At 33.8% G+C, this 14,854-nt stretch overlaps 1 protein-coding gene across 1 annotated transcript in view; it reads left to right on the top strand.

The window, feature by feature from the left end:
- Positions 1-14,854, top strand: part of COL15A1 (collagen type XV alpha 1 chain) — a 196,182-nt gene that overhangs the window by 150,730 nt on the left and 30,598 nt on the right. Inside the window, exons 26-28 of the mRNA XM_051966718.1 lie at positions 1,569-1,637; positions 1,751-1,792; positions 12,494-12,539. Of these exons, the coding sequence (XP_051822678.1) occupies positions 1,569-1,637; positions 1,751-1,792; positions 12,494-12,539 (157 nt within the window). The remainder of the gene's footprint in view (positions 1-1,568; positions 1,638-1,750; positions 1,793-12,493; positions 12,540-14,854) is intronic.

Consider the following 14,854-nt stretch of genomic DNA (forward strand, 5'->3'; position numbering starts at 1 on the left):
GATAGATATTAGAATTAATATCATTTATTTGTCAAAAATTCCAAGATTTGAGGCAAATGAGTGGTTAAAAGGGGGAAACATCAAAGGGGGAAACTTAAGAAACAAATAATTTCTGGGCTTTTGTAACAAAATAAAAACTGATAACTCTGCAACAGCCATATTTTCAATCATCATCTTTAACAGGTTTCAGTGAAGTTTATTCTGTATTTTAAATTATTTTAACAGATTTCAGTGAAATTTGTTGCACATAAATTTTATATTTCAAATGCCTATTTTTTTCCCCAAAACGAAAACCTACAGTTTGTAATTTTGTTCTGGGCAGATTTGTAACTGTTCACATTTAATTTGAAAATACACAGAACCAAAAACATTTCAGCTAGCCAAGTTTGAACCATTCGAAGCCTAGCAACTTGAATAGTTACTAGTACCAAGGAACCATCATTTATCAATCATTCAGCAAACCTTCATTTTTAAAAATGTTAAGTTCCAAAATCCTCTTTCTCCTTTAAGGTCCTCCCTTATTCACTGAGAAGATAAATGTTTTACCCATTATAAAGGCGAAGTTATGTAAAACATTTCCAAGTTGGCCATTCAAAAAGCATTAAGTAGCAGGAAATGTACTAGAGATACTAATGAATTTTAACAGCTCCTTGCTAAAGGACTTTACATTCTACAGAAGGGAAACAATGTGAACATAGATAAATCATTGCAAGATATATACAAAGTAAATACAAATAAATTTCATAGTGAGGGAAGACCACAAAAAACTGAAAGGATCCAAAAAGGTATTTTGGAGGTGGCAGTACTTCAATTGTCTTGATTAAATGCTTTCTGTTGAATCGAACTGAAATAAAAATTCCAAAAAGCAGAAGTGAAAAGGAAGATCATTCCAGATATTAAGGACAGAACAACTTGTGCAAAGGTATAAAAGAGGAAGGGAAATTGAATGTCATGCATGTGGAGCAGAAAAGATGAGTGATTATCATGAAATCAGACTACAAAGCAAGGCTGAAGATAGATAATGAAGGCTTTAAAAAATATAGGTTGGGGACAGATGGTGAAGGCTTTAAATACCAGAAAGAGGAGTTTTTATTCTATCAATAGGTCAGATTTGAAATCAAATTATTATGGTTTAAATATCACTTCTGCCATTTATTATCTGTGTAAAAACATTCTGAGTCTCAGTTTCCCCATTTGTAAAATGAGGAGGATGGACTAAATGTCCTTTGAGGTTTCTTTCAGCTCTAGGTCTATAATTCCATGATCCTAAAGAATACCATAGCCAGACTTTTGCTTTAGGAGTGTCGATTTTTTCAGCTATATGGAAGATAGGATAGAGAGAAGAGAGACAAGGGGCAGGGAAAACAATTCAGAAGTTATTGCAATAGTCTAGATATAGTACCTCAAATCTCCCAAAACTGTCTAGTTTTAGGTCATAGGTCACTCATTAGTCTTAGTTCTCTCAGTTATATCTCCCTTTCTTTTGTTTGTTATTTTTCTTTTTTAGAAATCCCCTTCCTTTCCTGGAGATTTTTGAAGAATCAGCTTCTTTTTCTTTTATTCCTTAGGGCCCACCTGGTTTGCCTGGTCCTCCAGGGCCTCCTGGACCACCTGGAGCTGTGATTAACATTAAAGGAGTAAGTACTTCCAGGAGATCACTTGGCTTTTCCATTGCCTTTTATTAAAGCAAAACATACATTGTGTATTTAAATTTGTGTATTTATTGAATTATCTTTCCTCTCAATCTCAGACGGTTTTTCCAATTTCTCCCAGACCTCATTGCAAAACACCAGTAAGTTGACTTGCCTCATTTAACTAAAGACATTGACCATGCATGAATTCCATACCCCTTTAAAAATTGCAGAAATGGCATGTTCTATCTTATGTCTCAATACTCAATCCTCTTGTGTTTTATTTCACTGTCCTTTATCATTTGGAGTCTACCTCAAAAATGTTTTGCATCCAGTATGTATCCTTAAGCAGCAAGAAGCTTTTAAGATAATATAAAATGGCATTTATGCATATATAATTTTATATATGTGCAAGTACTGCCAAAAAAAGGTTTTAAAACCAACACAAAAATTTCAGCAGATATATTTTATATCAGGAGCTTTAAAGAAAACTTCATAGTTCATTGTACTATCTCCTTTTACTTTCCATCATAAAGCCAAAAAAAAAAAAATTAGGGAGGATGATTACAGATTTGGAGCATTTTCCCTATTAAAATAAGACCAAAATCTTGACTATTTAGTTCCATCTCATTGCTTTAAATTCAAAAATATTTATAATCCAGTTAAATACTAAAGATTATCTATATGTCAAATAGCAAAGTGCTTGTTTGATTTTACACACTAGTTAGCATTTTAAATGAATGGCCTTGTTATAGGTCTATACTTCATTAAATTCTTAGGAATTTAACAAAGGATGTGGGCTTAAGTGTTTATTTTGAATGCTCAGTACTTCAATAATGCAAAGATCCATAATTTCCTGTACACCATTAAGAGTTGTGTTTAATAAGTGGAAGGAATTATTTTTCCATTATAGGCCAAAGTTATGCTATGCAGATTTTATAAAATGTAACAAGGGCCATACCCCCCATATATGGTTTTAGATCTTATGGCTCAGTGCTAAAGGACTTGTGCTTGGAGATGACTGAAGTAATCCCCTAAATGGCCATTGCTGAAAAAACTCACGATGGATCTTAGAAAGGGAGTGACACTAGTCTCTATATCTCTCTCTTCATTCAATTCAACCTGTAGCAAGTTCTCTACTTCCTTGGGTTTCCATTGAAGTGACCACTCTTCCCAAACTTGGTAGAAATGGAAAATGGTAAGCAAATGTCAGGTAGACCTTCACAATAAACATGGATGTGCTAACAATCTAGGGTAATTCAAACACATGCACATGCTTCCTATTCAGAATAGCATAGATGCTTTCACAAATTGCTCTGGAAACTGAATCTCCACAAAATATATTACTCTGTCAAAGCACAATACTTTCATCAAGGGTAGCTAAGTGGTACAGTGGATAGAGTCCCAGCTTAGACTCAGGAAAACTCATTTTCATGGGTTCAAATTTACCCTCAGATATTTATTAGTTATGTGACCCTGAGTAAGTCACTTAACCCTATTTGTTTCAGTTTCTTATCTGTGAAATGAGCTGGAGAAGAAAATGGCAAAGCTTAATGCCATCTTTATCAAGAAAATCCCAAATAGGATCAAAAAGAGTCAGACATCATTGAAATGACTGAATAAATCCTTCACTGCCATGTCATACAATTCCCCATACACAAATTTTAGACAAGGCTTTAGAAAGACAGTAAGCTAAGTATCTGGCAGATACTTAATAAATATTTGTGAGTTGATTAAATTATATCTTTATTTAGGACAAAGCCAGAAATTTGGGTACCTACATGTTTGCCTAACCATAACACCATCCTACTCTCTCTTTAATGCTATCATTGTCTCCTAAATCTAATGGTATCACTTAAGATAGCATGTTGTAAGGGAAAACATACTGATCTGGGTTTCAGTAGACCTTACTTAGCTTCTATCTCAGCTTGGAGGCATTTCCTAGTTGTATGATCTTGGGCAAGGCACTTTTATCTTGTTCTATCTCAGTTTCCACATTTGTAGAATGAGGATGACTTTATTCAAATTAGCTATCTCCTAGTGTTGAAATGAGTTGTTTTCATTAATTTTTAAGATTGATGATTGTCAAAGTTTGTCACTATCAAAAGGGAAGATCATCATACATTCCAGGATCCAGATTTCTTTCTTTCCTCCTTCCCTCACAGGATGTGAAGAGTAAGAAGTTTGAAATCCAGTAAATCCAGTAATTTCTACTTAAGGAAATTCCTTGAAAGTAGAGTTGAGGGTCAGGAAATAGAAAAGAGATGTTTTGGGAAAAGTAGAAGTGTTCAGCAAGGCTAGAAATTGCATTTGATGTCATTGGTACAGATTGGGTTTGAGAGGTGAGAGATGGGATTTGTAAATTACAACATGAATTTTTCTTATCCTAAAATAAATCCAAATTCAGATGATTAGAATTCAGGCTTCCTATAAAAGAAAGTTTACCTATGTTCATTTTTTTGGCTCTTATCTAGAGAAAAGAAATGTAGTCAATTAGCTTTTTTTTTTTTTTAATAGATAGCAAGTCAAGATTTTAGTTCAGTGATATCACACTCAAATAGAAACAGATCTCTGCTGCAGTACATTGACTAAGCAAAGTACAAGTTAATACCACTTATGTTGTGTTTTAATTTATTTTGTTAAATATTTCTCAATTAATTTTAATCTGGTTCAAATCATACTAGGGAGTTTTGCAACCCACAGCATATGAGTCAGACATCTCTGATGAAGCTGATTTTAGCCGCAGAGAATAATTGAATCTCAGAATGGAAGGAATATTATTAGATGATAGCTAACCTGACCACATATAAACAGGAATCTCTTCTAGAATATTCTGGGCAAATGGTTATCTAGATCAGAGGTATCAAGTTCACAGCCCACAAAACCCCGAAATTCATCCTGTATTATATCAAAACAGAATTGGGAAACATTTAACAAAATAAATAAAAATGCAATATAACATAGATAATGTTCATTAGTCATTTTCTAAATCAATATGTGGCCCTCCTGGGATCCTTTTTTTTTTTTTTTTTTTAGTTTGACACCATTGAGGGGTCCTCAAACTACGACCCGCGGGCCAGGTGCAGCAGCTGAGGATGTTTATCCCCCTCACCCAGGGCTACGAAATTTCTCTATTTAAAGACCCACAAAACAAAGTTTTTGTTTTTACTATAGTCCAGCTCTCCAACAGTCTGAGGGACAGTGAACTGGCCCCCTATTTAAAAAGTTTGAGGACCTCTAGTCTAGATTCTAGTTGATAAAATCACCAATGATAAAAAATGTTCTCTCAAAGCCTTCTCTGTCCCTTTGGAACAATTTTAATGAGTTCTTAGTTAAAGGAACCTATATCCCACATAGATTAGGGAACATTTCTTTAAAATAAAGAAATCTACTCTAGTTTACAATAAAGAGCTATCATGTCAGTTCAGTCACATGATTCCTGCTGCCCATTTACATGACACCTAATGCTCTGACTAAAATTTGGGTACAGGTTACTAATGACTATTCCAAATATCTAAAAGGTAACAAGATAACCTTAGATATAGAGGTTTTGGTATCTTTCCAGAAAGAGTATCCAGAATGTAACAAAAGATATTCTAAGAGTTTTCACATATGATAACTATTGTCCATTCTGCAATTCACTTAGGCACAAGGGCCATATTGCCAGAAGAAATTTAGAATGCATTGCTAAGGATTATGAAGTCTTATATAAAAAAACTGAAGCCTTTAGACACATAGGTGACATTTTCATCATTGCTACCCATTGAGGACCAAGTTATTCAGAACAGAAAGGCAGATTTGGGAAGTGAACAGTTGGTTAAGAAGATTCTTTCAGAGAAACAGATTTTGCATTTCTGGACCATGCCTTAAAATATAAATGATAGGCTCTTAGGCAGCGATGAAGTGCATCTAACAAGTGTTGGATTTTTTTTAAGTGGTTATTTGGAGTCTTAAAAATCAAATTGAAACAATAAAAAAAATAGGGAGGAAGGAAATTGTTTATTTATCACCCTTAATACATAGTAACAACAATATAAGGGAAAAATTAACAGTAAAGATGTCCAGAAATTCATAGGAAATGACATCTAAAAATGATAAGCAATAATTTTTAACATACAAAATATAGATAACAAAATTAATTAGAGGGTCTAACACAAATAAATTTAATTTCAGAGGCATCACTAAAACTTACTGAGAGAGAACTTATGCCTGCAGTATGGCTTGGATAGATAAATCTTATTCAATAGAGTAGGTTTGTCAAGGATGAGGAGGATGAGAAGTGGTACTGTATTTTAAGAAAGCATACTCTCATGAGAAAATCCAGAAACTAAAAGGGACAAGTAGAAAACAATTGAGTGAAAATGAAAGGAGGGTGAAACCAATCTAATATTGTCATCAGAAGATAGCATAGATCACTTGTCCTGAAATGAGAGATGAACAATTTGGAAAATAGACTACAATCTTGAAATTGAGGACTCAAACTATCCAGGTACCTTATAGAGCTCTCTTTTTGTCAAAAGCATAGCAGCTAGTGATTTCTTGGCTTGTCTTAAAAACAACTTATCTTTCAAAAAGTGGAGAAAGAAATGGAAAAACTACTATTCTGGATTGATTCTCACTGGCAAGCAAAAACTGTCTGCTAGGATGGAAATGATTGGAACCTTGCAGGGAAGTGACCGTTTCATCTTAGAATTTGTGATAGAAGAGCCAAGAATAGTAGTGTTTTCTGTATTTTGAGAGAACAGATTTCAAAGGACACTGAGAAAGGATAGAGAAGATTCTGTGAGCAAAAATTCTACATGGAAGTTAGCTCTCAAGAATAAAATTCTAAAGATACATTATTCATATGGGGCAGAAAAGGGGAAATGGGCTAAGGAGACCAACTCATTTGCACAAAGAACTAATCAATCTCATCTGATCAGGTCACTTTTGGAGTATTATATACAGTTCTAGATACTATATTTGGGGAAGGATATTGATAATCAGTAGACAAATACATGTAGTTATTGACAAATGCAGTTTTAAAAAATGCCTAGTTATGCCATATGAAGGCATTGGGGATATTAGCTAGATAAAAAGAAGAGAGGGATGAAGTGATAGCTGTATTTGAAGTTATCCTATGCAAGCAGGAGAGGAGATTTAAACTCTAGTTCTACAGTGAGGAACTAGGAGCAGTAATGGGAGTTGCAAAGTGACAGACTTCAGCTCAATGAAAAAGAAAAATTCCTAACCAGAGCTGTCCAAAATTGGAATTGGCTGCCTAGAGAGCTAGTGAGTCCCCCCTTATTTCAGTATATTATAGAGGAATATGATGAAGGAATATCCAGTATTACATACTAGATATGTGTATATGCAGAATTCATTCTACATATGCATAAATATATTGGATATACATAAATATGCATGGAGAAGGAAATGGCAAACCACTTTATTATCTGTACCAAGAAACCCCCAACAGGGATCACAAAGAAGCAGACATCATACATGACTGAAAATTGACTGAACAGTGATATAAAAATACTGGACACATAGATATAGATACAAAAGTATGTATGCATATATATAAATACATTATATATATATAAATGTAATGGAGATAGATATAGATATACATATCTAAAGCTATATAAATATAATCTACATTTTATGGAGTGATTTTTGTTGCACTATATGTCTTCTAAGATTATTTCCAACTCTGAGATTCTTTAATTCTTTAAAGTGCCGGTTGATAATTATGATATTTCCAAAGATAGATAAGCAAGCAGATAACTAACATCTCTGGCAATTTTTAGCTGATATTTCAGAGTATCGGGATTTCTTTACGTCCATCAAAGACAATCTCATTATAAACAATTAAATGTCAATCTTTAGTGTACCTATAACATATGTGCCACCTTGGGAAATAAAGTAAGGAAAAGAAAGAGCAGATCAGAGATAGGAAATACAAGTTGCATTTACAAAACATGATGACCTACCTTCCAGAAACAAATCAAAACTCATATTCAAATGAGTTTTATCATTTTGGTTATTAAGCTCTGAAAACTCTCACATATTCACTCCAGCAGAGGTGGGGTGGGAAGAAAAGGAAAAGGCATTTATATGGTGCTTACTACATATCAGACTCTATGCTGAGCATTTTGCAAATATTATTTCATTTGATTCTTGCAACAACCCTGAGAGATAGGTGCTGTTATTGTCTCCATTTTATAATTGAGGCAGCTGAAATAAATAGAGCTTAGGTGACTTGCTTAGGGTTACAGATCTAGTAAGTGGCTGAAGCAGAATTTGAACTCAGGTCTTCCTTATTGCACCACCAACTGTCAAGTGATACTATTATTAATCAAAACTTTCTCAGAAATTTTGGAAAATTTGTCATATTCCTTTGATTGTTTAATGTGTTTACTGATTCATTATTGATTGGTTGATAGCCTCCAATTATTTGAAGGTACACTTGAATTTTAAAATGCTCAAAAAGACTAAATCAAATGATTGTTGAGAAAGTTATTGCTTGAAGTCATATGGATGATATTAATAAATGAGAGAAAGTACAAGCATATCTCTTCTGTTTTTACCATTTATATTGGAAGCTATATATTTACATTGGAACCTATATATTGGTAGAATAATCTTTATATTTAAAAAGCCAAATGAAGGATGGTTATAAAGAAACTAAAAGATAAGATTAGTGAAAAGATAGTAAGAGAATACCTGTGTGCTCTAAATAAATTCTGGTCACTTGACCTAGATAAATTACATTTTGAAAAAATATGAAGATGTGATTATTGAACCAGTGTCTATGATTTAATGAAAAAACATTGAAAATGAGAGAGGCAGTAGAAGATTGCAGTTGGTCAAAGGTTTGTCCTAATTTTCAGAAAAGAAGACAAATGCTTCAAATTACATAAAATGAGGCCAGGAATTTTAGTCTTGATGGCAGGAATGCAGGACAATAATCACCTACTCCAATCCTCCTCCACAGTGTTTCTAAATACCTGAGAGAGGCCCAGGTTTCAAGGTTTAATGCAATTAGCCTGAACTAGATGCTAGTTGCCTAGGGGCATGTTGGAAGTTGAAAAAAAAATGAAACATAATTCACATATTTAACTCCAGCCTAGGAAGACTCCAGCAGAGTTGTATACTGTATATGGGGGGTGCGCAGTCCATGTTCTGGAGCAGAGAAGAGTCAGATAGAATTTATTCACCCTGACCCAACAGGAGTAAATACCAAGGACTTTGTCATTAAGTTGGGGAGTGAGATAAATCAATGTTATATGAAAAAGGGATTTCACTTTTTTTTAAGCAGGTCTAAAAACATTTAATCCTTCAATAAGTGAATTTGGAGCATAGGGAAATTGATACAATTATCTGCATCAATTAAATATTTAATTTCTTTTCTTTGATGGCAAGGGGCTAAGTGACTTTCCTGGGTCACAGAGGTAATGTGTTTGAACCCTGATTTGAATCAGGATTCCCCTAACTCCAGCAAGAGCCATGCTCTATCCACTGTACCACCTAGTTGTCCCTGACATTTGCTTTTCTACTACTACCAATTGATTATTTTCTGTATTCTAGACTGGTCTCTTCTGGAGAAGAAAGGGAAAAGATTTGAAGAGCATCTCTCCACAATTTATATAGTTAGGACCAATAAAAAGTGCTCCCAGATGAAATAGAAACAAAGCTTCCAAAAAAGAAAAACAAAACAAAAGAAAAACTCCCCAAAGTCTAGGAGAGAGAACAGAAAATGTAACCAACCGTTATTGGGATGTTGCAGAGTAGAATGGTATTACACAAAGGAGAAAGAAAAAGAAAACTTCAGCTGTCCATTTGCAACTTAAAAATAGATTTAAATTTCTTTCTGATGTAAAGTGTGTATTTGCATGTCTATTTCTAGTATGTATGCATTGTTTATATGTGTCTACATGAGTCTATTTAGATGGAACCTATGGGGATGTGTAAATAGAAAGCTCGAGAGATTCTTCCATTCATTTTTCCAAGGGAGGCTTTAATTTCTGCCAGGAAGGGACACAGAAGATCAAGGTTCTCAGGTTAATCAGTCTTTTCTTCTCAGAAATGGAGTATTGAGATAGAATTATATCTATGCACTTCCTAAATATTATTAGTCTAAGTAAAATAACTTTAGGTTCAAGCAGTGTTCTTCATCATTATTCCTTAACAATGAAGAAGTGCCCCAAACTACATATTGACTCTCTTCCCATCAAAAGCCAATTCTATACAAGAATCATACAAAGAGAACAGCAAATAAACCTTAAGAACATACTTGACACAGATTGAATTAACTCTTCCACTGAAAGAGAAGTATCTCAGCTCAGCTAAGAGAAAACAGTCCAGATCTTACCCAAAGGGAAATTCCCTGAAATCTCTAGTGTAGTAAGCAGATGACAAAGAAATGACCAGGATACTAGCTCTTCTCATAGCTTCTTCCCAGAATCTTTGTATCCCTTCAGAAACTTCTCCCTGAAGAAAATCTGGAACTATCTTGCAATGAAGTAGGATTTACCGAGTAGGAGAAGCTGTACCCAACAAGAAGCAGATCCTTTGATTTAAGGCAAGACACAGATTTGAGTACTATGAGCTCTATGAATTGAGAAAAGAACTAATTAATTTGGATCATCAGGAGTTGAATTACACAGAACAGGTTCTGGGGAGCCTGGCTAAATGACCTATCCAGCAAAGAGACTAAACATAGAGGCGAAAATATAAAGACACTATGAGAAAGGAAAAGACACTGGGATCCTTTAGTTCTGAGTTGCCCGGGCCACATGTTTCCTACATGTGCCTCTCTATTAATGTACTAGTATTAGAATAACAATGTATTCTTTGTGTATGCCCAATATTTTCACATATTCTGTTTAATGATAGAAGAGTGCATCTCAGTTTAATGGGGAAAATTATTTGTTAATATTATTCTTAGGATGTCATCTTAATATATACCTCTGATCTAAGCTTTTTGTGTCTATTGACTATTTATTAAGGATAAGTACACTGATGGGGGCTCATGAATTATATTTTTAAGAATGCAGGCCCATAGAGTAACTTAAACCTAGTGTTTAGTCACCTCTTTGGAAACCAACCTGTGAATATAAGCTACAAATAGTCATTGAAGGAGTGCTACATTAACAGTATTGTAGAAACATCATCAATGGATTGGATATAGCAGTGGACAAGATGACCTTTCATATGTCTTCTATCTCTGAGATTCTACAATTCTGTAATTTTATGCCACTATTACATAGATAGATAGATAGATATAGATATAAACATCAAAGATATATATATGTATTTGATTAAGTGCCTCTCCCTTCATCTTTCATGTATGCTTTTGTATAATCTAAATTCATTAGATTAAATGTTCAGTCCTTATATTTATTAGATACCTCTTCCCCTATTACTATAATCATTTCTGTTTCTCAGTTGTTATTGTTTTCTGAGATCCTCCTATCTCCCTTACACCACCTTTCCTTTCAGACTCTCAGGCATGGAATTATCCCTATTATTTTTTTCAAGTTAAAACAAAAAACAAAACTTAAGTTCAGGATATATGTATTCCTTTGTTCAAGGATACTTTTTTGACAAATTCTAAAGTAACAGAGTAACTTTTCCTCATGTTTCCATTGTTTTAATTTCATCAACCACATCCTCCTAGTTGATGTGAACTAGAATCAGAATAGCTGTTCCTCTTCTTGCTTCCATTGCTTTCTTCTATGCAGAGGAAGCAAAGAGGATTTATCTTCATTTTATTTGACTGACAAAGATGATCAGAAGGAGCAAAAGAGTCTAGGATGCTGAGGGCAACTTTGAATTTTACCATGCAGTCCAAATTTGACAGGGAGCTAAATATCACCAAAAAGACTCTTATGGAAGAGGGTAAATGAGAGGAGCTATGATACTCAGTGTACTTTGATATAATATCCAATACAGCTTTAGATATCTCATTCTTGTGCAAATATCACATAGTACTTTTTAGCAGTCCTAAATAAGAAACAAATGCCATTAAACTAGCTTTTAATAAAAAGGCAAAGGTAAAATGTTTCTTGAACAAAAAATTAGCATATGTTATACTGATTGACTCAGAAACTCACTGCAGTCTAAGAATGATATAAGATTTTTGACAAAGAGAGAATGAGAATTTGATGGAGATTTAAAATATAACTCAGAAAGAAAAAAAAGAGGTTTGCCTCATATCACTGTCATTTCTGGATTTATTCCCTCTCCCCAGACTGGTTGCTTTTCATTGATCCAGAACCAATCCATAGTATATGGGTTACTCTGAAAAGAAAGTGTGGAAAGTTATCTGAACAAAAAACCAAAGGCTCAATTAAGAAGATATGTTAAGGCTATCTCCAAATGTCTCTTTTCTCTTGTCAGGATGAAGAAGACAGTGCTAAATAATTTGATGAATAATTCTTGAGAATTGGCAGAACTCTCAACTATATCCAATCCATTTTAAGAAGAAAAGCATAGTGGCCAGATTTGATTTTTTTATTTTTTGAAAGATCTATTATCTAAAAGCTTCCAGTTTCCCTCTGCTCGGTCCCTTGAGCAAAAAGCCTGAATGCCACAGAGAGCCAGATTGCATGATATGTACTTCTTGCTGAGAGAATTGCATGTGACAGAGACAGCAGGCTTCTGGGTGAGTCCCTAAGGATTCATCTAGAAAAATTACCCAAACTACGAGGCAGGCTATGCATGTGAATAGTATTTAGTTTGATATAAATTAAGTTTTAAATGTTTGCCAGACTTAATCTACTCTGACCTTGAATATAAGGTCAGATGTACAATAAGATTATGCTAACTAAAAATCAGTTTTGAATGTAAAGAGCTTCCTTTTTCTTTCTCTTTAGGTCAATCCTACTCATCCTGGGAATCAAGAACTAATAACTTTCCATGGTACTCACTTTTTTATTTATTTGTTATTTATCATATAGGTTTTGGACTTCACTATCCAAGAGAAAAAGACACTTCTGTTTGTCTAATGCACCTAGAAGGAATTCAGAGAATGACTATGTATTTAAAGAGTTTCTTTGGTGGAGAACCATATAACATTTCCAAGCAATTTTAACACATTCTTCTCTTTCAAAACACAGCTCAAACTCTACCTTCTATAGGAAACTTTTTCTGCTTGCCCCTAACTGCAAGTGCCCTGTTTTCCAAATTACTTTGTATTGAACCACCTTACATATATTTGTGTAGACCCTATACATGTATTTTACATATACTTTATATACACTTATTTCTTCTGTCAGAATGTGAATTTCTTGCAAGAAAACATTACTTCATTCTTTCTATCTCCAAGGTTCAACACAGTGCTATTTAGCCCCACAGTAAGTGCTTAATAAATGCTTATTGATTGAATGATAAATATACTTTGATAGCAGCTCTATAGAACTCCCTTGCAAAGACTGTCCTGTAAAGCAGAACCATTAACAAAGTTGCTGATGAATCTTCAAAACTTTTCCCAATGAATTCCTATCAACACCTTTTTTTTTTTTTTATTCTTCAAAACTGTAATGACCCAATCAATTAACAACCATTTTTGACCTTGGCACCAGATACTTAGGAAACAAAGACAAAAATGAAATACTCTTCCCCTTAAAGAGTTTACATTCTAGGAGAAGAGGACAGTCTTTGCAAGGGCACAGAGGTGGGAGATAATGAGAATGAAAATAGGCCAGCAACAAATGTTAAGGAAAATAGCTTAATTCTTGAAAGGGAAATTACAATTTAAAGAGTCCAAGAGATCAACTTTATTTTCTATTGGGTAAAGTGACACAATGAGCAATGGTCATTTACTCATTAGATGGTATCACTTATGTATGCAAAACAGAATGAATTTAACTTTATCTGGAGATAAGTGTACTCAACCAACCCATCAACATTTTTAAATGGTTGAACATTTTAAAAAATACAATGCTTTATCTCAAACTCAAGCATAAAATTTCCTTTACTGCAAATCAACTCACATTAGTATTCAACCAGATGAAATTAAACTGTTCAATGCAAATTATAATATTTTCCCTATTTTGGGGGCAGCTAAGTGGCACAGTGAATAGAGCACGAGCCCTGAAGTCAAGAGGACCTGAGTTCAAATTTGACTTCAGACACTTAACACTTCCTAGCTGTGTGATCCTAGGCAAGTCACTTAACCCCAATTGCCTCAGCAAATATATATATATATATATATATACACACACACACATATACATATAATATATATATTTCCCCATTTTTGTGCTTGGTACATGGATCAATACTACTAGGAATCCATGATCTAAAATAAATCATTCTCTGAGCAACTAAAATTTTTAATAAAAATGGAAACTATGATTGAGAGTTATATTTAGAGAAATACAGGAGCTGGATTCATAAAGCAACTCTCTGACAAATCATTTTCCGTGACCTTGGTAAAATCACATCATCCCAGTTTCCTTATCTATAAAGTCAGGAGACTTGAATGAATAGCCTCTAAGAAGTCCATCCTATGACCTCTCTCTATGGAGCTCTTGAAATGTTTTATGTAGAATGAACTTTTGTGAATAATCATATTATGCCTTATGGAAGTTGACTAGATAAAAGGACCCCATAGAGAATTATTCTGTAAAGAGAATAATTACAAGTAAACACAACATCAATAGTAAAAATAATAATAATAGCATTTTGCAAATATTCATTATTTCATAAATTATATCAACTCTATAAATTAGGTGAAGAAATTAAAACTTTAAGTGGTAATATGATGGGGCCAAACTCACATAATAAGTGATACAGTTAGAATTCAAACCTAAAATTTTTGAATTTTGTAGTGCTTTTTTCCACTAAACCACACTCTTAATTTTTTTTTGGAGGAGGCATTGTTTTTGTAAATCCAAACTTTCACATAAAAGGAAAACTGTTTCATACACACATACACACACACACACACACACACACACGCACACACACACACTCTTTTAAAAAAAGTTTCATTATTATTAGTATCTTGTTTTCTTATCACCTAAATTTGCAAAAATATTCCCTCCCCCTTTCCTAGTCTGATACACCATCCCTTATTCTAAAAAAAATTAAATAAAGGAAGGAGGGGGTAGTTCAATGAAATTTGTCAACATTATCAACCAAATCAGAAAGTACATATATGCAATATTCTACACTTATAATCCTTTCCCTAGCATCCCCTTCCTCCTTTGCAAAGAAGGGAGGGCAGTGAA

This window comes from Antechinus flavipes, chromosome 1 (genome assembly GCF_016432865.1).
Source record: "Antechinus flavipes isolate AdamAnt ecotype Samford, QLD, Australia chromosome 1, AdamAnt_v2, whole genome shotgun sequence".
Lineage (NCBI taxonomy): Eukaryota > Metazoa > Chordata > Mammalia > Dasyuromorphia > Dasyuridae > Antechinus > Antechinus flavipes.